A 20,820-nucleotide genomic window follows, 5' to 3' on the forward strand; every position below is an offset into this window, starting at 1 on the left:
AATGTAAGCAACCACAACTGAGGAACAACAGCTTTCCTCAGAGCATTCCCTGATGATGCTTTGGAGCCTGGAGAGGATGATGATGTCAGCAGAATACTACCATTTTGTTCTTTCCATCTTCAAAGGATTCTAACTAACAAACCTAAATGAGGCTCCCATGAGACAGGTAAATGTTAAAATCCATCTTACAGAAGGCTAGATTTACTTTTGATTTGGGAAAACTCATGCCAGAGCAGAGATTAGAAAGCTGTACCCTCTGAAGTCTGAGTCCCAAAGGCACAGTAATGATTTTGTGAACTTTTCCTCTCAGCATTCTGCTTTCTGCTTACCGTCTTCCTTTGGGTCCAGAGAGCAGTATGGCATTGTTGTAGCTAATTTTTGTCGTTCTTTGAAACCCACAAAATTGACTCAGACTCTATCAGAACAATTAGGACCACTAGAACTAACATGATGAGCAGGAAGTGGCTGACATTAAGGCACTAAGCAGACAGCGTGAAAGGGCATTGCACTCTGAGCTGCAGAAAATGCATTCCTTCACTTGAGATTGCAAATCATTTATTTTCTGCTGAAGTACCTCTTCCGGATAAATGGTGCTAGTGGGGGAGCCTGCTCATGATATTTTTAAACTTATTTGTCAGAGACTTCAACCAGAATGTCATTTTGTCCTTCTCCTCCCCTGGCAAAGATCCACACAAGGTTTAAAAACACTCCCTTGCTTTCAGATCATTTCTTGTCCTCTTTTGTAGGAAGGAGAGGACATAGAAATCTTTGTATGTGGCCTGTACCAGTGTAAGGGAATTGCAAGGCAGCAGCAGTGAATTACACAGATATCCACTGGGCAATCTACCCTGCTGGATTGAATGAGGCTACTTACAAGTATAAATAAGAGACTGGTGTAAGTACTGTGTTGGAGCTGTGTGGGTATCAGAATGATGAGCCTTTAACTTTATTCTTTTTTAATATTAAAATAGCGTTTTTGCATCCCGTAAGCACTGAGGATGCCTCAAATTCTCAATTAAATCCTGTCAGCTCAGAGTTCATGCCATTAAGAAAGGAATGGTTTTGTACGCATTTACTCTGCAATCCAGGAGTTTGCTCAGTGCATTAGCTGGACTGGGAGAGAAATACCTGTATTCAACCAACACTGTTTTGAAGAGCACAGTTTCCCTACAGTTAACATATACCATCTAGTGATACAAAGGGAAACTGCAATTTCTATTTCATTATTCCTTAAATGAAAGATGATGATCACTATATCACATTTGTGATATTTTGCTTTCTTTCCATTAAAATAAAATGTAGGCATAATAGTGCTAGCTCTAGTAGATTTTCATCAAAATCTAGTGACTCTATCCAGTTTGCAAGAAGATATGATTTGTGAAAATGTATTATCATAGCACAAACTCAACTTCAACTACAGTTAAAATACAGTCTGCCTTATAGCTAAATAAATATTCATTAAAAAGATGTAAAACACAGGGGACAAAATTAACCTGCTTATTGTTTTAAAACTTCATTATTATGAGGATCATGTTTTTCTATACTATATTCTCTTTTAGTGGGAAGGAAGTTAAAAAGAAAGAGATTTTAGAGGTCTAGAGTCTAGAACACAAGATTTACTACTGGAAAAATCACAGAAACACAGAATCACAGAATTGATTGAGGGTTTTGCATATCTCCAGAGAAGGAGACTTCACTGCTTCTCTGGGCAGCCTGTTCCAGTGCTCTGTCACCCTCATAGGAAAGCTTTTCCTCATATTCATAAGGGAAATTTCCATGTTCCAGTTTATGTCCTTATTCTGTTGCTGGGCACCAATAAAAAGACCTTGGCCCCATCCACGTGACTCCCATCCTTTAGATTTTTATAAGTGTTGGTAAGACTTCCCCTTAGTTTTCTACTCCCCAGACTGAACAGTCCTGGGTATCTTAGCCTCTCCTCATAAGAGAGATGCTCCAGGCCCCTCATCATCTTTGTGGCCCTCTTCTGGACGCCCTCTAGGAGATCCCTGTCTTTCTTGAAATGGGGAGCCCAGAACTAGATGCAGTACTCCAGATGTGGCCTCACCAGGGCAGAGCAGAGTGAAAGGAGCACATCTGATGATCTGCTGGTCACAGCCTTTTAAATGCACTCCAGGAAAACCTTGGTCTTCTTAGCCACAAGGGCACACAGCTGGCTCATGGCCAACCAGTTGTCTACTAGGACAGCCAGGTTTTTCTCTGCAGAGCTCCTTTCCAGCAGGCCAGTCCCTAACCTTTACTGATGCATGCGGTTGTTCTTCCCCAGGCGTAGGACTCTGACTTGTCCCTGCCAAACCTCATCAGGTTCCTCTCTGCTCAACTCTCCAAACTGTCCAGGTCTCACTGAATGGCAGCACATACTGTCAAGAAACTTACTAAATCTGTCCATTCAGGTCAGTGACAAAGATGTTGAAGTAGGTTTTCATCCTGGAAAACTACTGTAAGGAAAAGAAAGGATTTAAGTACATTAAATTATAACACAGTAGCTGGGGCTTTTTGTTGTTTTTATTTTTTTTTTTCCTTCTGCTTGTCTGCTTTGCCATATGGATGACTTCAATTCAACAGCAACATACACTGTGATATGACTGTGACAGATGGGGTTATGGAAAAAGTCAACGTTTACTTACTGGTGGAAGAACATTTTACCTTTCCTGCCAACTGGGGTAATAAAGTAAGTTTGTGTGTGTGCTGTGTGGAATTTTTTACTGCCTCTAAACGAAAGCAAAACAATACAGACTTCTCCCTGTGAGTTCACAGACAGAATGGGTACAGGTCCAGTGAGAGTCACAGGTTAGGAGAAATGAGAAAAAGAACTCACCCTCATCTCCTCTTCTCACACTTCTCCTCCTCAGCATCATTCAACTTTATGTTTTAGAGAAAAATGGGATTGTTCCCATGACTAAACAGCACAATCCTTCCAAAACTGTTAAATAACAGTCTATTTGGCAGACATTGCTACATATCTAAATTATGTAAGAAAAATACAGAAATTATACGAGGTACAGAATTTGATACATCAATTCAAGCCTTAGCATTTTATTCAAAATCTACAAGTAGTGACTAGAAAGCAGCTTAGCTACAGTACAGCAAGACCGGTAAGTGAAGACTGCTGACACACCTCAATAGTCTCCAACTGGTCAAATTGAAAACCAAGTTGTAAGACCAAGCCTTTAAAGGGCCATTGATCACCTCACAGCCAGCCAGGCCTCGCACTTCACCAAAACAACTGCACTTTTGTGGAGCTGATGCAGAGTTACATTTGTCTCAGTGATCGTCATACTGGTCCATCCTACTGCTGTGACAGTGCTCACCAGTGACTGCTCCTGAGAGCCAGTGCTGCCAGGGACAGGGACAGGGACCAATGGCCTGACATTAGCTGCGCAGCACAGGACCAGCTGCCAGGCCACTTGGTACTTCAAACGCCTGTAGCATCAGGGACAAACTTGTGTCGAGTACTGTAGAAACAACATATCTAATTTCTAAAAAGAAAGAATTTTGGAGATTTTCCATATCTCACCCAGCCCTCTGTGATGGTAACAACATATCACTTTAATGAAAATGTTAGAGGTGCGTGGGGGGAGCTCTGCAACAGCTTAGAGGATAGGAACACAGTGAGCTATAAGCAATAGGGTTTCATGGAACAAATGTGTCATCAAAACACTGTCAGGATTTTTGCTTTTAATATGTTTTTGCTTTGGAACTCCTCAGCCCCTCCTCTGGCTGCCTGAACAAAGGAGCCAGGGGCACACCTGCCACTCTAGTGTCATGTTGGTGGCTTTACAGCTTCTCATTCTATACAGATGGGTTGCTGAAGTTATAGGTGTGAGGAAAAGGGGTAATGATTCCATACCCTATCCCATTTATGCCCCACCCCTGGAGGTTCTTAAGGCCAGGTTGGATGGGGCCTTAGGCAGCCTGATCTGGTAGGTGGCAAGGGGCTGGGACTGTGTGGGCTTTGAAGTCTCTTCCAACCCAAGCCATTGTGTGATTCTGTGATTCACATATTACCCACTCTTTCGCTGCCATTGTGACTTGGAGAAGCTTGGAGCTTCTCCAAAATCTGTCTTGATACAAACTCAAACCATGGCAGGAGGCTGTTTTCTCCCATCTTTCCCCAGTTGTGTCACCTGCAGCAAGGGTTGAGCTCATAGTATACCTGCATATCTGCAAAGGCTTACATAGTATCACACACATCTAAAAAAGCAGAAAAAAAGTCTTCATAAATAGAAAGACTGAAACATGATTAATAGCTCTCAACTGTCAAAGCGTCAGCAAAATATTAATGGTGGGGGTGCAGACTCTTGCTAAGGGAGGAGGTGTCCTCTCAGGACTTGTCTGGTGAATCTTTACTTTTCAAGCCACTGTGCACATTAATAATGTAGTGGCAAGCATCAGACACAAATTCCAGATTGATGACACTGTAGGCAACGGTAACAAAGAGAAACAAAGGAGGGCACAGAGCTGCGAAGGAAGCAGAGGCAGAAAGAAAGAGTGGAGGCACTTTCAGTTGCAAGAGACAGGCAGAGCTAAGGCATGTTACAGAAACCACTGCAGAACCAGGGTAAATGTGCTGGTGCTACAGCAGCTAGTACAGAAAGAGATGTGCACACAACATGTGTTTGGATTGAAATAAAAGATGGCAATGAGGGCTGATGTTATTGCAGGTACCGTTCTTCGGCTACCCACTACAGCACAACCTGATATTGCCTTTAACCATCTCTTCACGGAGAGTAAAATGAAACCCTGCTTTCACTACTGCACTTTCTCAGACGAACTAAACTGTCAGACTCTGAAACACAGACGCGGATTTATTTATTACTAAGAACACCTTATCCAGGGCGCTTTATTTTCCTATAACCTCCGTTCGATGGGGATGCCGAACCCACAAAAGCTGCGGTGAGGGTGTGCTGCAGGCCCCGTCGCCATGGCAGCACCACGAGAGCGGGGTGTGGCGGCGCGGCGCCATGGCGTCACATGCGCGCGCCCCCCCCAGCGGCGGAGCCGGTTGTGGCTCCTCCCGATCCGCGGCGTCACGGTGGCGCGGCCTCCCCCGCTCTGCTCCGCGCGTGACGTCGGCGCGTCCCGCGGAGGCGGCGGCAGGTGGCGGCGGAGCGGCGCGAGCCGGCTCGGCCCGGCGGGTGAGTCCCCGGAGCGGGTGGGGGGACCAGTGGCCGCGCTGACAGCGGGATCGGGGCCGGGGCGGGAGCCGAGATCTGGCCGGGAAGTAGGCGCCGGCCCCAAACAAAAGGCCGGCGGGCGGAGCGGGCCTGCCGCGGCCCTGCGCCCTGCGGCGGAGGAGGACCGGCGGGTGCCGCCCTCGGGTCCGGGCAGGGGCCCACGTCCAGCGGCGCCGCTGTTCGCCGCCGAGGGAGGAGGCGGCCGTGCGCGGTCGCGCAGGGCCGCGGCCTGGGCCTGGTGGAGGGGCGGGCGGGCAGCGGGCTGGCTCTCGGCTGCCGTCCGTCCGCTGTCAGCGCCGGAGCCTCGCAGCCGGAGGGGGAGCGAGGAATGTCGGCGAGCGCGACAGGAAGCGCGTGAGGAGCTGCGAGCGGTGCCGCCAGGTGCTTTTGTTTCTCTGTGGCTGACGGTCCGGGCTCGAGGTTTTTAATTGCATCCTTCGGGAGTGATAAAGTGGGACGAAAAAATAGGTCCTGCGCTTGGTGCTGTACGTATCGTCACCGCTGAGAAATTATTGCGAAATACTCGGTAAATACGAGATTTCTCACGCTGTGGATGTCTGCTTTCCGCATATGGAGAAACCCCAATCAAAGCATCTTATTTCCGTCTTCGCATAACTTTCCTGCGGTGTGAAGGAGAAATAGTGTAGAGCTTGTTGCTGGGAGCGCAGCGTGCAGTGTGCAGGGTAATGACAAGGAAGAAAAGGGAGCGGAGCTTTAAAGTGTTCTGTCACATCGGTCGTGCTGAAGGTACAGCGCTGCGGCGTTGTTAGCTGCTGCCTCTGGGCAGTGGGTTGCTTAAAATTAGGCCTTAAAGTGCCTCTGAAAACGCACCGCCAAAAGTAATCACTTGTGGTTGTACCGAAGGCATGTTAAAATCTGAATATTGATTTGGTCACTTGGAGTAAATCTTAAATATTTGATGTTTGTGCAGGCTTGCTTTATAGCCCTATGCAGTTAACGTGGCTTCTTTCCAAGCAAACCGAAGTACCAGTTGTTTAAATGGCTGAGTGAAAGTTTTGTTCTTTTTGTTTCCTTTCAAATCCACGGCATTGGTGTAGACGTAATGGAATTGTCATTTGCCCAGAGAGATGGAGCTGCAGGACTTTTGGAGTTGAATAAGGTTTGGAAGGCTCTTGGAGTTGCTGGGGAAAAATCTTTCTTGGAATTGATGAGTTTTTTTCTCCTTCTGTGCATGTTCAGTGTTCCTGTGCTTTATTTCTCTCTCAGAAACGTTGATAGCTTCAGCTGCCCGTTTTTGCTTTGTTTTCCCACAGGAATTTTGTCACTGTCCTCTTATTTGAGTACAAAACAGGTTTTCCTCACTTAAGTAAAATGAAATAGGACGCAGGGTCCCAGTTATAGCACAGCAGAAGAAACTCATTTTGAATAACTGTAGCAGTTTAGTACCAAAATGGTTGACTGTTCTGCACTTGACTGTTTTTCTGTAACTCTGATCCATTCCGATATATATAGGCTTTTTTAAATTAACGTGTAGTAATGCTGTATAAGGGACAACAGGGAATTTGAAGTATTATCACATCAGTGATTTCTGAAAGTATTCTAAGTTTAAGAGAGAGAGGAGGCGGTGAGGTTATTTACCTGCTGTGCGGTCCAATGCTTGCTGGCAGTTACAGAAATACCGATAGATTCCATACCTTTAGCTGATACTGTATCGATGATAATAGGCCTACAGATGGGAGAGCAATTTTTTTATTATGATTATTTTTTTCTCTCTTATGAAACAGAACACCACCTGCGTAAAGCAACCACCACCATCCTTCCTTCTTTCCTTTCCCAGTATTTGGCTCTTGCTGTCCTGTACGGAGAGTTCTGGGATCCTTTTTCTCCCGCTTCTACCTTCCCCCACCCCACCTCCTCAGTAACTGAGATATATGTAGGGAGCCTGATGGTAACAGTCAAGTATTGAATCACAGAAGAACGTTTACCTGTTATCATTTCCTTTGTAGTGCTGCACCTGTTCAATTTTCAGCCTCTGGCAGACAAAGGATGAGTTTATGGTAACTGTTGTAAAGTGGTCTGTCTGGTGTTGCAGAACTTGTGAGATCACCTTTCATTTGAGGCAAGGTTTTAAGTGATAGCCTTCAGCAAGTGAAAAGCTGGCTTTAGTTGAATTTACCAGTGGTGTTTTTGTTTTTTTTTTTTCTAAATAGCTAAACTTTGTAAATAAAGAATTCCTAGGGTTATCAGTAACAAACACTGCACTTACATTTAGGATTGGCTTCTTATGTAAGCTTCTGGAAATCTGTTTGTTGTTGATATTTTTCCTCCACTCATGTCACTCATGTCTCCGAAATAGTAGAAAAGTGAAAAAATTGTCCTGGCTATGATGGGCTACTGGGAATTTGATAGGCAGCAGCCGACTGATCTGACAAGAGATGGTTTCACTCCATCTTGGCTTAGTAAAAGCTTGATGCTTTTATCAAAGAAGACCTCGTGCCATTTTTGGATGTCAGGTCTGCTAGGGGGAACATCGCTTCAACATCCTAACATGGTGTGGGAAGAAACTGGCACAAGGTTCCCCTGCAGGCGTCCTGACAGCCTTCCAAGGAAACAAGGGGCGGTTAACGCTGGCTGAGCCGCAGTGTGGGACCAGTTGTTGCCCAGCTGGTGATGCCAAGTTTGAATTCCTATTCCTAGTGAGTGGGATTGTCCTTCATCTGTTGTGGGCTGTGTTTCAGAGTCGGTGTGCAATAGGCTTCGTGGGATTGGTGACTGCACAGGAGGAAGGGACGCACGCAGGTTGCCGCAGGTAGCGTAACTCCTTGTATGAGATGTTCTTCTAGCGTAGGAAGTTAATTGCTATGTATAGAACACAGCTCTCAGCCACTTCACTTCAAAGGAGCAGAGTCCAGGAAGGGGTGTGTGTGTAACCACAAGCATCTTTTATCCCGTTTAGTAAAATTTCCAGGACTGGCTTATTAAATAAATAACAATGTAATGAAGCATGGAGGTTACCTGAAGTCAGTATGTGAACTAGTTCTTTCTAATAGCTGTGCAGCAATTATGAAGTTGCTGTGCCATAATCCTATAATTATGCCCTAATTGGATTCTTCTAGGTATAATTACATACGTTAAGTACGTGCACACATTTTTTTCCCTGAGAAATCTGTCAGAAATGACCCAACCTCCTTCTCCCATCTCCACATAACATTTGGTCTCACAATGCGCTACCTCTAATAGCGGATTGCAAGAGGTAATAGATAAAAGACTTTGAGTGAAGCCCACAGATGTACCATAGAAAGCCAGCCCTAAGATGAAGGACTGAACGCCACATTCACAGCACTGAGCTTGTTGCAGCTGTCTCTTTGATCATAGCAAACACCATATCTTTTCTGAGCGGATTAGTAGAGCCAGAATTTTAATGTGATTGCAGCTCTCCAGATTGATGTGTAAAGAAATGGTGAGGGGAGATCTGTCTTTTGAAAAGGTGCTAGGACAAATGGTTAGGCACGTTAATTTTTGCTTTTTTTTTTTCCTTAGGAATGGTCTCTAAAAATAGCTGCACTGAATGCCACGTGAAGCTCAGCTGTAAAGAAAATAATGTTTGACTAATGTGTCTTAGAAGCCATCTGAACATTTCATTCCAGTGTTATTAATGATAAGCATTCAATCGTTGGATAGACTGTGGCACAGAAGACTATAATGCAAAGTGTTCCATGTTCCGTCAGGGCGTTATTGCTCCTCCATTTCTCTCTAGTCTGTACATTAGTTTGATATGCACTGCTTTTATGCTGAAATGATTCCTTCCTTGAGCAAATGTTATAAGGAAGGCCCTAGTCAACAGACTGCTTGAATTGTGGAGAGTGCCTAGGGAATGTCCCATGTTCACATGCACTGTTTTCTCCTCGGACACCTGCCTGTTTCGAGACAAGATACAAGACTAGATAGATAGTCCTTTGGGATAATGTGGTATGAAATGTTCTTTCTGCATATGTATTTGGGTAGCTGTTGTTACATTCTAAACTTCCAGAATGGCAGAAGTCATATACTAGAAATTAAATTTGCATTAACATAACATACTCCTATCTTTGATCTCATTTCTCCTTTTGTGTACATAGTTACTTTATGGAAACAAGGCATTGACTTAATATAGCTAAAGATAATTGCCTTTTGTAATACTTTAGGAAATGATAACTTGCGTAAATTAAGACATCAAAATAATTGACGTCAAACTGTGGGGAAAAAAAAAAAGTCTGATGGTGATATTTCTGTACATTGAAAATAGCCTTTGTCAGGCTATAAGAATAGTAATTCCATTCGTGTAACAGGACCATGGTGGTGTGTTTTGCTTGCTTGTACCTCTGTACAACACTGTTGTAATGGCAATACTGTTTGCTTTCCAGTAGTGTGCAGAGAAGCTGAAACAGTAGTGTACCATTGGGCAAGACAAGTCAGGAATGAGCCAGCCTTTGGAAGGAGGACCTGCCATCGCAGCTGGAGACATCTGAAGAGAGGACACCTTAGTCCTGTAGCATGCTCCAGTAGAAATTTCTTAGAAGAAGTAAGCTGCTGTTTTATGAATGGACTTATATGTGCCAGCTCCTTGACAGAATGCCTGCTTGCAGTTAGAATTTGACCTGGAATCTGAAAAATTACTCTGTTTTTGGGTGGTTTTATGGGAATTTACTTTTTCTTCTGACGGAGTCCCAGTAGGCCAGGGGAATTCTCATACAGCTCCTATACATTACCTAGTCCTCAGCAGCATACTTTGTGTGCTGCTGAAGGCACCCTAAGCTTACTCAGTGAAATGTAGGTTTAAATATTAATTTAAAAGAAAAAGATAATAGAGGCGAGAGGAGAGGATGTGAGATCTGGCAAGACTGTAAGCCAGCTTCTTCTCAGTTGGCTTTGGGCTGTATTTGTGTTAAAACGCAGTGCTGAAATGCTTGTTGCTCTCTTTTTTTTTTTATACCTGAACTGATTATCAAAATATTTATTTTTAGAAAGCGTCGATGAGTTTGATTTAATTTATTCAATAATGTAATTTTCCCTTCTTCCCAAAATGATTAAAGGAACTCAACTTTCAAAAAAGCAGAACTTTAGCATTTGAAAGCCATTTTAATATGAAGACTTTTTTTGGTTAAGTCTTGTTCTAAAGTTAATTTCAGGGAAAGTAGTCTGTACTCAGTTGTATTTAGTTATTAATGTCGCAGAGCTGGAAAAAAGTGCTTCCACAGTCATAGCTTAGCGGAATAGCAGCCCTAGATGTTTTTCCTCCTTTCTAAGGGAGTACTTGTTTGATAGAAATCTGCATATATGTCATCACACTTGCTTATAAACCAACTGTGAACTAGGTCTGATACTTAAATAGGTTATCAATAAAGGATTAATTAGGATCTTTCTTTAGAAACAAAAAGGGAGACAGCCTCAGTTTAGTTCATCTAAATCTTCAGATGCATAATTGTCCTGCATTCTGAGCACATGCAACTGCAGTTGTCTCATCTCTTATTAAGAGTTTACGTTGCTGGGTAGTGCTTGCTTAGAGATAAAGAGTTATTCCTTAACTGTATTAATTGTGCACACAGTGTTTTCTTCCAAGTCATTAAAAATCACTGAAGACTTTAAAGATAAGACATTTATCCTTTCTTTACGTTCATGTGCTGTGTTGTGTTAAGGTTTTGATCTGTTAAAGAACCAGAGAACCCTCAGATTAATAGGTGACCAGTTGAACACAGCTCAGGTGTTACAGCATTGCGCAGTGAACAGGTGAGAACTCACTGCTTTTAGTTTACTTGAGTTAACTTATGATACCAGATACAATTTGATTTGTCAAAATGAACTGATTTTTGATCTGAGCAGATTGCAAATTCTTAATTACGATACATAGTTTATACAGTGGTTACTAATCTTCTGGTTGTTTCTTTTTTAATTGAAGCAGACAAGCTTGTAAAATGTATTTAAGGGAAGGAAGCCTTTTGTAAAACTGCAGCGTGGAAACAAATCTCAGCTGCTGTGCCTTTTCTCACAGTAATATGTCATTATGGGAACATTTGAAAATTCAGATCTTTATTCCTCAGCCATGGTTGGCAGAAATCAATCGATACATGGATTTCTCTTTCAGCTCTTTTGTTGTGAGACACTGATCGAATTGTATCCATGGGTACTCTGAAATTCAAATAGCTTTTCTTCTTTCCTTTTTCTAACAAGTTTCTCATCATAAAAACAAAACAAAAAACGAATTTTGTTGTAAAGTTTTGTTTGAAATGTGTGAGGCTGTCAGAAAGCAACTTGTTCTCAACACTGCTAGCATGGATCTTGCACATGTATATGTACTGTACAGTAAAGACAATTACCAGGTAGAGCCATGTCTGCAGCTGGCATGCTGAATGAAGAACTAGCACACAGATTAGGGTTTAATCTCAGAGAAGAATTTAGATACAAAACCGAAACATAGATGGACACAATTATGTGCTACTTCAGGGAAAAATATGAGCTGTAGAGCTTTTAAAAATAGCTTGATTAAAATAATTGGATTACGGAAAGGCATTGGACTTTTTCGAGAGAAATTACAGTGATAGAAGGAAACAGTATGGAGAGAGACATTTTAAGTAAATAGCACTTATATATGCTTCTGTATCTATGTTTATAATAATGTGTTTTTTGTTTTTTGTTTTTTTTTAATAGCCCAGCGATATTTGTGTAAAGCAACAAGGCTTTTACAGTTAACAACGGAGATTTTCTCCTGAGTGTTTTGCTAGAAGTATGGCTAACAATGCAACAGGCTGCCTGGGCAGACTGTGATACAACTATCCTTGCAGGTTTCAAAAAACTGATCTAGACAAAGCCATGAATGGCCAGATCTAGAACTGTTGGTTGGATCATGTGGAGCAGGAGATGGGACTGGGACTGCATCACCTGTGACGGTCCCTTCCGACCCCACCTGTCTGTGATTCTGTGATCATTTTGGTTTAGCCGTTCTCAATTGTTTGTACACCAAAGACTAGTTTTACCAGAAGGCTATCTTGCTAAATATGAGCCCTATTCTACCAAATTCCTTGGAGATTTAATATGGAAAAGGTACCTTTTCAGGCCCCATTTTCTCCCTCATTTGATATTTGGTGTTTTGTTTTGATTGCTAATATGTAAGAATATAAAGGGAAAATTAACATGAAACAATGTGTAAAAAGATGGGCATGACTAAAACATCTCTAAGCAGTTTTTTGCATGTTAAAGCTAGAGTATTTCACCTATTGAACTGCTACAAAATGACAGAGCAGCACAGTTATGCATTCTTTGGTCTTATCCTCACTTTTCATAGAGTTGGTTAGAAAAATCATCTTTAATGACAGAAGTAAGGCATGACTAGAGAAGGAAGTTCACAAACTAATCAGATTCTGGCTGTGTGTTTCATCTCCTGTGATATACTACCCCTTCTGCTGGGCTGGAACAATTCCTTTTGAGGTAAATCAGCGAGTTCACCTGCGCTTTGGGAATAAGAAATGCAAGATATGTTTTGAAAAAGTCACTTCAAATGACTTTTTCATTTTTTTCACACTTTTCAAATCCAGTTCTTTCTGTAGCCCTGTGGCTGTTGCAAAGCAGTCTCAGGAATAGTACACTGGGGTGTATGGTGACTAACAGAGTGGGAATACAGTCTGGTGCTTCTGCCAAATGCATTTTGTACTATGGGACCCTACTCTGAAGGACTGTTCCAATAATCCACAAATCAAACTGATGAACCCCAGTACTGTGAAATTAGATGGATCTGTGGTTAAGTTACCCCCTTGGGAAAAGAATCATAGCTTCTTAAAATTTTCTGAGGATGCTCCAAAATGGCTGGACATTTTGTAGTACCTTTAGGCTGCATGAAGTTCATCAATCAGTACTGCTTTGAGAAGAGGACAGAGGAAATTTCAAAGCTTGGCATGATATTTTATTAAAAACGAAGCAGAAAATTAAAGCTTAGTGATTACAAAAGAAATTCTCCCTAAATTCAGCTTAGTCTGTTGACTGAGGAAACAGGATGCTAGCCTGTGTCAGTTTCTTCAGAAGTTGAGCTTCATAAACGATATCTCACCTTAAGATAAGGCAAACATCTCATTATGTGGACTGCGAGGTAAAGGCCCTAGTTTAGGTTGACACAATAAACTGACTTAAGCCTCTCTTTGATCTTCTGCAGGATGGCTGGCTGTGGTGAAATAGATCATTCAATCAACATGCTTCCCACAAACAGGAAGACAAATGAGTCGTGTGCTAATGCTGCACCTTCCCTGACAGTCCCTGAATGTGCTATCTGTCTGCAAACGTGTGTCCATCCAGTAAGTCTGCCTTGTAAACACGTGTTCTGCTATCTATGTGTCAAGGGAGCTTCTTGGCTTGGGAAACGTTGTGCGCTCTGCCGGCAGGAGATCCCAGAGGATTTTCTTGACAAGCCAACTCTATTATCACCAGAAGAACTCAAAGCAGCAAGCAGAGGCAATGGAGAATACGCTTGGTACTATGAAGGAAGAAATGGTTGGTGGCAGTATGATGAACGTACCAGCAGGGAGCTGGAAGATGCCTTTTCCAAGGGTAAAAAGAGCACTGAAATGCTAATTGCTGGGTTTTTGTACATAGCAGATCTGGAAAACATGGTTCAGTATAGGAGAAATGAGCATGGACGGCGCAGAAAAATAAAACGGGACATAATAGATATACCAAAGAAGGGAGTGGCTGGGCTTAGGTTGGACTGTGACACTAACAGTGTCAACCTGGCACGAGAGAGCTCTGCTGATGGTGCAGACAGCACACTGACTGGAGGGGCTGCAGCTGTACAGCCTCTGGTGCCTGTTTCTGCTAGGCCCCTGCCATCACTGGATGGTCAGCTTGTGAGTCCTTCAACACCCTCTCCTGATGCAAGCACTTCTCTGGAGAACTCTTTTGCCCACTTACAAATAAATGGAGACAGTATGGCTGAAAGGAGTCATAGAGGAGAGGGAGAGGAGGACCACGAATCATCATCTTCTGGTAGGGTACCAGCCCCTGACACCTCTGTGGAGGAGACTGAATCGGATGCTAGCAGCGATAGCGAGGATGTGTCTGATCCCCTCCAGCAACACCCATCCTCTGCCCAGCAGAGACACTTGAATGCAAACACAAACCAGCCTGGAGCGGATAGACCAGTGGCAGGGGGAGGGGTGGCAAATGCAAGTGTAAGATCTAGGAGGCCAGATGGACAGTGCACAGTCACTGAAGTGTAAATCTGGAGCCATGCAATTTAAAAACTCAGTCTCCTATCTGTAAATTTTCTGTCCACGTTGGCATTGCACTCAGACCTAGCAGTGTGTTTGGTGGGAGGGTGGGGTGAAGGGAAGCAGCAGATTTGGCCTAACTTAAGTCTTTTAACATGTCTTAGCTGGAAGACTAACTGTAAGAAACTGGGTTGTCCTGTTAATGGTTTGAAAGCTGCTTAGCAATACCCGGTTTTCTTGAAAATGTCTTGTGTTTATTTTGTAGCATTTTGCCCTTGAAGATACTCTATCCCTTTTTGGCCAATGTATATCTACTGTACAACTTGAATTGTCTTCATTATCTGATTGTTGCATTAAGTGTCTTACTACTTTCTGCATGGATTGATGTATGAAAAGAACACTAAAGCAACGTGGGAGCAGACACGATGTTGGGTGTGAGCAGGATGCTTAATTTAATGTGAGAAAAATAGATGTGAGTTTGGAGTTAAAATGTGTTTTTACTAGACAAAGAGCAAGCATTTACCTTCCTTCAATGGAAATGTAAAAATGCTGTTAACTTTTGTTGCAAATTCTTACCTATACACTTCATGGCATTTTCATCGGCTTTGCCATCTAGTCCTTGTAGTTCTGTTTTTGAGGTCTTTCCTGATCCGTCTCGTTTTTGTTACGGAATTTATAATTTAATAAAACTACATTTTATCAGTAACCATCTTAGATATGTCTCCAATTTAATTGAACATAAATGGAGGAACTTTAAAGAAAACAATCATGAAACAGCTTCCTGTATTCGCCAAAAGCAAGGATTGGTTTAGAGTGGCATCTTTAAGTTCTCATGTTCCTGACTATTTCAACCAGAACACTGATCTAGGAGGAGTATGTTTTTCTAATGAAAAAAAAATAAATCACAAGTAACAGGCTTACTGCTAACACAGGCTTCATACTTCTCAAGTGCTGACCAACTCACTTCACTTGTTGTTGTGGGCAAAAGTATCACACAGTCTTATTAGCAGCAGAAGTGTTGAAATGAAAGAGCAAAAATAATCATACTTGACCCTAAAGTACAGAAGATGTGTTAAGGACTAGATTGCTATTACCTGTTCTTCATAGCAAAGCTCATAACTACAGAGATCAGATAATTTGGGACTTGTATTTGAAATGCACTCACAAATTGGCCCCAGTTATTATAGAATGAGTATTAGAGAAGTCTACAAGCCAGATCTTAAGTACAATTTGTTTTTATTATAGCAGTTGTTTCTCATTTTTTTCAAAAACATCTGTTCATTGCCTTTAAGATAAAGCTAATTAAACCATAGTTCTTGGTGCATGTGGCCTTGAATAGAAAGGGCTGATAGCTGATTCTTAAGTATTCCCATCCATCAAACAAAAAGGTGCTGTAAGTACACAATCATTTGAAGAGAATTAAATGGGCTGGCTTTTAAGAATGGTAGATTTAAGTTTCTAAAACTTTCTTACAGTAACAAAGGCTGACATGCATTTTCCTGGGCACAACTGTATCCATTTCTGATTTCTCTGCCCACAGGTGAAACAGTGGGTCAGTGAACAAAGGAAACTGCACAGGAGACTGAGACAGATAAAAAGAGTATTTCTTGCTTTCTCAGCTTGGAAGGGATAGTCTTGGTCACAGATTTTCACATTCCAGTTCCATGAAGAACAAAGCCAGTAATGTGACCTTTGGCAGGAAAGAGTTTGGGGCGCTTTTTACTTTCATTTGTTAGCTGTCACCTTTCTTTTTGTTTTGAGTACCACACACTAGTTCTAATCAAAGTCTAACTTTGTGCTGTAAAATAGTAAGAATGCTTCCAGTGTTTGCATGCATTTCACTTAGGGTAAGGTCATGCCCTGTTAAAGCAAGAGGCAAAGTACAGGACCTGCTGTATACTTAATTTGAGGAGTTTCAGTACAAAAAAAAATATATATATATACACCCATATACACAATGAATTTTATCAGTGATTATCTAGTGGGGTTTTTGACCAAAGCAGAAACAGACTTCTGTTCAGGCCAAATACCCATCAGTACTGCTTTTGGCTCCCCCCCTAGGGTTGACTGCAGCTACGAATTACTAAAATTAAAGTAAGGTTGATGGGAGCTTAACAGCTAATCAGAGTGGCAAACCCTCTCCCAGATCATGCAAGGAAGAAGTAGCAACCAGTAATTCCCACCTTATATTTAAACTGTTATCTTCAGTAGGAAATGCTGGAATGGACTGCCCAGGGAGGTGGTGGAATCACCGAGCCTGGGGGTGTTCAAGGAGAGACTGGATGTTGCGTTGAGGGACATGGTTTAGTAGGAGCTATTGGGAATAGGTGAACGGTTGGACTGGGTGATCTTTTAGGTCTTTTCCAACCTTAGTGATTCTATGATTCTATGATTCTATTCTATGAAACTTACTCTGCATCTATTTTAGCCAAGCTACAGCTGCACTGCATATATTTTTCTTTAATGAAGAAGGGGGAGCACCTAGCTTACCTGGGTAAGTATATTCCTGCCAAAGGTTGGGTAGCAGCAAATATGGGGAAGTATCAATATTGCTAGAAGTGATCCCCAGTGTGACAGTGTTCAAGCTTTCAGCTAAGAATCCATGCACTTTAAGTACTCAAGAGTGTCCCAATACACAGAGGCAAGAAATAAGGCAGTCATTTCACAATGGAAAAGAAAACCTCATTTGCTGAGGAGAGAGGTGGCAAATCAGCCCCTAGAAAATACAAAAGCTAGTACTCCTTTTAATTAGGAGACCAGGGAGGATCAATTCTGAATTGGGTTTCTAATTCATTTTGTGCATTTGGTGCTTGTTCAGTTTTAGATCATTTCTAAAGGAAAAGCAGCACGTAGTCTTTAACAAATTTAAAGAAAATATAAATGCCTATTAGCTGCTGGTTACAGGTATTTGGCACTTCAGGATGACAAGTAAGTGCTCTGAAACTGACCACTTATGTTTGAAATTTCTAAAACGGGATTCCATTTCATCTCAGTCTGGAGCCCTCATGATAGCACTCACAGTAATTTAGTTAGGCTGGTTTTCATAGTAAAGACTGTACTTATTTTTAAAATGAAGAAGAATAATACAGTATTAGACTGTGCACCAAATCTTTGATCAAAGCAAACACCTATAATTACGAGAATCTCCTACAGTAGTGTTTGGTGTATTTGCGATTCCAACTGAGAGGGCAAAAATGAGTTTCCTGTAACCTTTTCTGACAGTGTCTTGGCTGTTCTAGCACCAGTTAATTACATGTCCAGTTCTTAGTAACAAACACTGGGGATTGCTGGAGAAAGGCATTTGCTGAAACAAGAAGCTCCGTGTCTATAAATCAAACTGGAAAGAGGACTCTTGTGCATATAGGACGTACATACATACCTAGTTTCACTTACTGACAGCACAGGTCTAGTTCAAACTGTATACATAAAACAGATGCAGCATTTCCACCGCGGTTTCCTACCCAATTTGTATCACTCAGCTCACAGAATATACTACTGGGGGCCTTATAGCACTTTGATTAAAATAAAAGAGATACAAGTGGCCTTTCTTAGGTTCAAATATTCACAGCTATTAAAAATAATAAAAAAAATTAAAAAAAAAATCACAATATTAGCAACAGCAAACTTGGCAAATTGTTGGTGGCAGAGACCTACTTACTTGCCATAGAAAGCACATTTTTTTGACTGACAATGTGAGGTGCTATTGCTTCACAAAGTTGAATAGGGCATGAGGAGGAGGGAACATGGACCGGAACATGCTTTGAAGGTACAGACAGATGGGCAATCTGGAATCCCTCAGGGATTGAGAGACTTCATGAAAAGCAAATCAGCTTCATTACAAATGAATCAAGTATTCCCTTACTATATTAAAACATCCTTATTTCTTAAGTCATGGGGTTGAAACCCTCTAGAGTATAGGAAAACACCCACCAGCACAGGGCTATCAAACAATGAGCTGCTAGAGAAAAAAGGGGAAGAGGGAAAGCACATAATAGACAATACTCTCTCCCTGTATTCCTATTCCCATCTCTAACCTGGAAGTAAAAAAAATCACAAACATTATTTTTAGGATAGGGAGGTGTGAAATCATCCTCTGAAAGTAGTATAACATGCAAAGGCAGAAAGGAGGGATCAACAGGCCAAAGTTGCTCATCTTCTGCAAGTTGCCAGCTCAAAACACACCCCTTTCTTCAGCATTTCTTTTGGTTGCTTTATGCTACACTCCCCACTGTGAAAGCCATATAATAAAATACCCAGCAGAACGTAGCATATACTCAAAAGCTACAGAATCTTAGCTGGCCATTTAGCCTGATTCCTGTCACTGATCTGTCCCCAAATCCCCAAACCTACATATAGTTACCTCACTGTCTCAAGCTTGGTAATCCTACCACACTGTGAAAATCATAACATGGATTTTCATGCAAGGAATCACTTCCTTTTCCTAAGGAACACTGAACCATGCACCTAGTTAGTTACGCTTAGTGAGAGCAAGAATGCACATCCATGCCAAATAGTCCAGAGTTTCCTCCTTAACATGCTCCCCTGGGGTACGTGGGTCCCAGGTCCAGCCCTCATTATCACTGGATTGAGAGACAAGGTGATCAGCTGTATAGGAAATTCTCAGTTATGGATATGCCTGTACATTTCTGCTTTCACAGATGTTGCACTCTAAATGAAGAATCATCAGCCAAAGCAGGGACTCTGTCTCAGTTTCTAATTTCTAAAGGAAAAACTCTCCCTGCTATCTAGTAATTCACACAGTCACACTAGCATGGTGTAAGAAAGGTGACAGTTGATACAGTTGCCTTTAAGCAGTTTCGAATCACCCAGGAAAGGTAACAGTCACAACCCAGTAATGAAGAATGAATAGCTTACCCCTTTTCCCAAGATCAGGGTTCCCTAGAAACAATCAGGGGAGATGATCTTCAAGCAGAGTTGCTTCCCTTTTGATGCCAGCCCTTAAATGAGGTTAGTGAGGGGCAGACCTGGGTTCACCCCTTCTGGTTGCACTGGTGAATTGCTTCCACTGTGATCCCAGGGCTGGCTGTGTCCCTTCACCAGGTGCTCAATCACTGGTTCAGGCCATGACCTAATGGTTCCCATACACACGGTTATTGAGTTCCAATGATCTGGTCTCTCACAGCCCAAATATGTACTACTAGTAATAGGAAAACAAGTCCTTCCAGACACGTCTCCCACGAATGCTGAAGTACCGAGAGCATCTCGCTAAAAAAAAATTGTATTTGGGAGCATTATACACCATAATCTTCTAAAATTTCAAGAAGATTCAAAGTGAAAAATGATGTCAGCAGCTTTGCGTGTGCCCAGCAACACAGACCAATGCTGTGGGAATGCACAGATGCATTTGTTGGTAGCTGGTTTCCAAAGCTGTGAGTAGACACCTAAATGCACTTAAAGATCCGGATCCACAACAGCAAATAAAGTCTACAAGCTCTTGGGTGAGTTAGAACAATTTCTCTAAAAAAAAAAACACCAAAAACCTAAAAAGTAACACATCCTTGTATACTTTCTGAACAATTATACCAAGAACTGACTGAAGATGAAAAAATGATACTCTTACCAGTTATCAAAGCTTCAAAGTTGCTTTAAGGTTTTAGAGCTTTTAGAGCTTTGGGCACACCTGTTCTGTAAATAAAGAAACCTCTCATCTCTCACACAACTCATTTCTATACCAGTTAGAAAAAACAAAATTACTCCAAAGAAAATAATCTTCAGCTTCATTCCAAAATAATTAGATTCTATTCTAAGCACAGTATTTACCTTTACATAGGAATTTCACTAATCTTCATTCAGTAGGTGATTAAAACAGTAAGGGATCTTCTGGGGATTACTGTGTGGTTGCACACCAAATATGTCTGCCAGACATGAATGACAGGAATGTTAAGAACTTGTTCCTTTAAAGTGGCACTAAACGATCAATCTATTATCTGCTTTGGTGAAAGCTTTGTGTGTAAAATATCAAGAATATTTATTATATATTGACAATCACTTATGCTTTTGTCTTCTAGCCAATGCCTCCAAATTGGCAGGCCCACCCCACACAGTTCCAAAAACATCCTTCTCTGTCCTTAAGGCAGCTTCCAGCGGCAGTTCTCTTCCAGCTGTGACCACCATTTTCACAGCTCGAATCACACTAGCTGGACCCTCTGTGTACTGACTCAGCCAGGCTCGAGCTTCTTCTAGTGATTCAGTTTCATCTGAAGAAGACAAGGTCCCCTCTGACAGCCCGAGATGCAGCGCTCTCTCAGGGTCCACCCCACGAGCTCCGCTCAGCAGCTGGAGGGCAGCTCTACTGCCAACAATTTGCACCAGCCTGGCGGCTCCTCCCCAGCCTGGCACCAGGCCCATGTGCTTATGGACAAATCGAATCTCGCTGCCTGGCGTCATCAACCTGTCAATGAAAAACAGACATT

At 42.1% G+C, this 20,820-nt stretch overlaps 3 protein-coding genes across 4 annotated transcripts in view; 2 read left to right on the forward strand and 1 right to left on the reverse strand.

The window, feature by feature from the left end:
• The window catches only part of RSPO3 (R-spondin 3), a 90,502-nt gene extending 77,052 nt beyond the window's left edge, over positions 1-13,450 (forward strand). Inside the window, exons 5-6 of the mRNA XM_048935408.1 lie at positions 9,560-9,717; positions 13,336-13,450. Of these exons, the coding sequence (XP_048791365.1) occupies positions 9,560-9,717; positions 13,336-13,353 (176 nt within the window). The 3' untranslated portion in view covers positions 13,354-13,450. The remainder of the gene's footprint in view (positions 1-9,559; positions 9,718-13,335) is intronic.
• RNF146 (ring finger protein 146) lies at positions 5,044-15,100 on the forward strand. The gene is made up of 2 exons (XM_048935406.1): positions 5,044-5,156; positions 13,336-15,100. The coding sequence occupies exon 2, from the start codon at positions 13,337-13,339 to the stop codon at positions 14,393-14,395; it is 1,059 nt and encodes a 352-aa protein (XP_048791363.1). The 5' UTR covers positions 5,044-5,156; position 13,336; the 3' UTR covers positions 14,396-15,100.
• A 1,692-nt stretch (positions 15,101-16,792) lies between these two features.
• ECHDC1 (ethylmalonyl-CoA decarboxylase 1) overlaps positions 16,793-20,820 on the reverse strand; it is a 38,921-nt gene continuing 34,893 nt past the window's right edge. For both annotated transcript variants that reach the window (XM_048936335.1, XM_048936336.1), the window contains one exon: positions 16,793-20,798. In XM_048936335.1, coding sequence (XP_048792292.1) covers positions 20,393-20,798 — 406 coding nt within the window. In that variant the 3' untranslated portion in view covers positions 16,793-20,392. The remainder of the gene's footprint in view (positions 20,799-20,820) is intronic.

Source organism: Lagopus muta, chromosome 2 (assembly GCF_023343835.1).
Source record: "Lagopus muta isolate bLagMut1 chromosome 2, bLagMut1 primary, whole genome shotgun sequence".
In the NCBI taxonomy this organism is placed as follows: Eukaryota; Metazoa; Chordata; class Aves; order Galliformes; family Phasianidae; genus Lagopus; species Lagopus muta.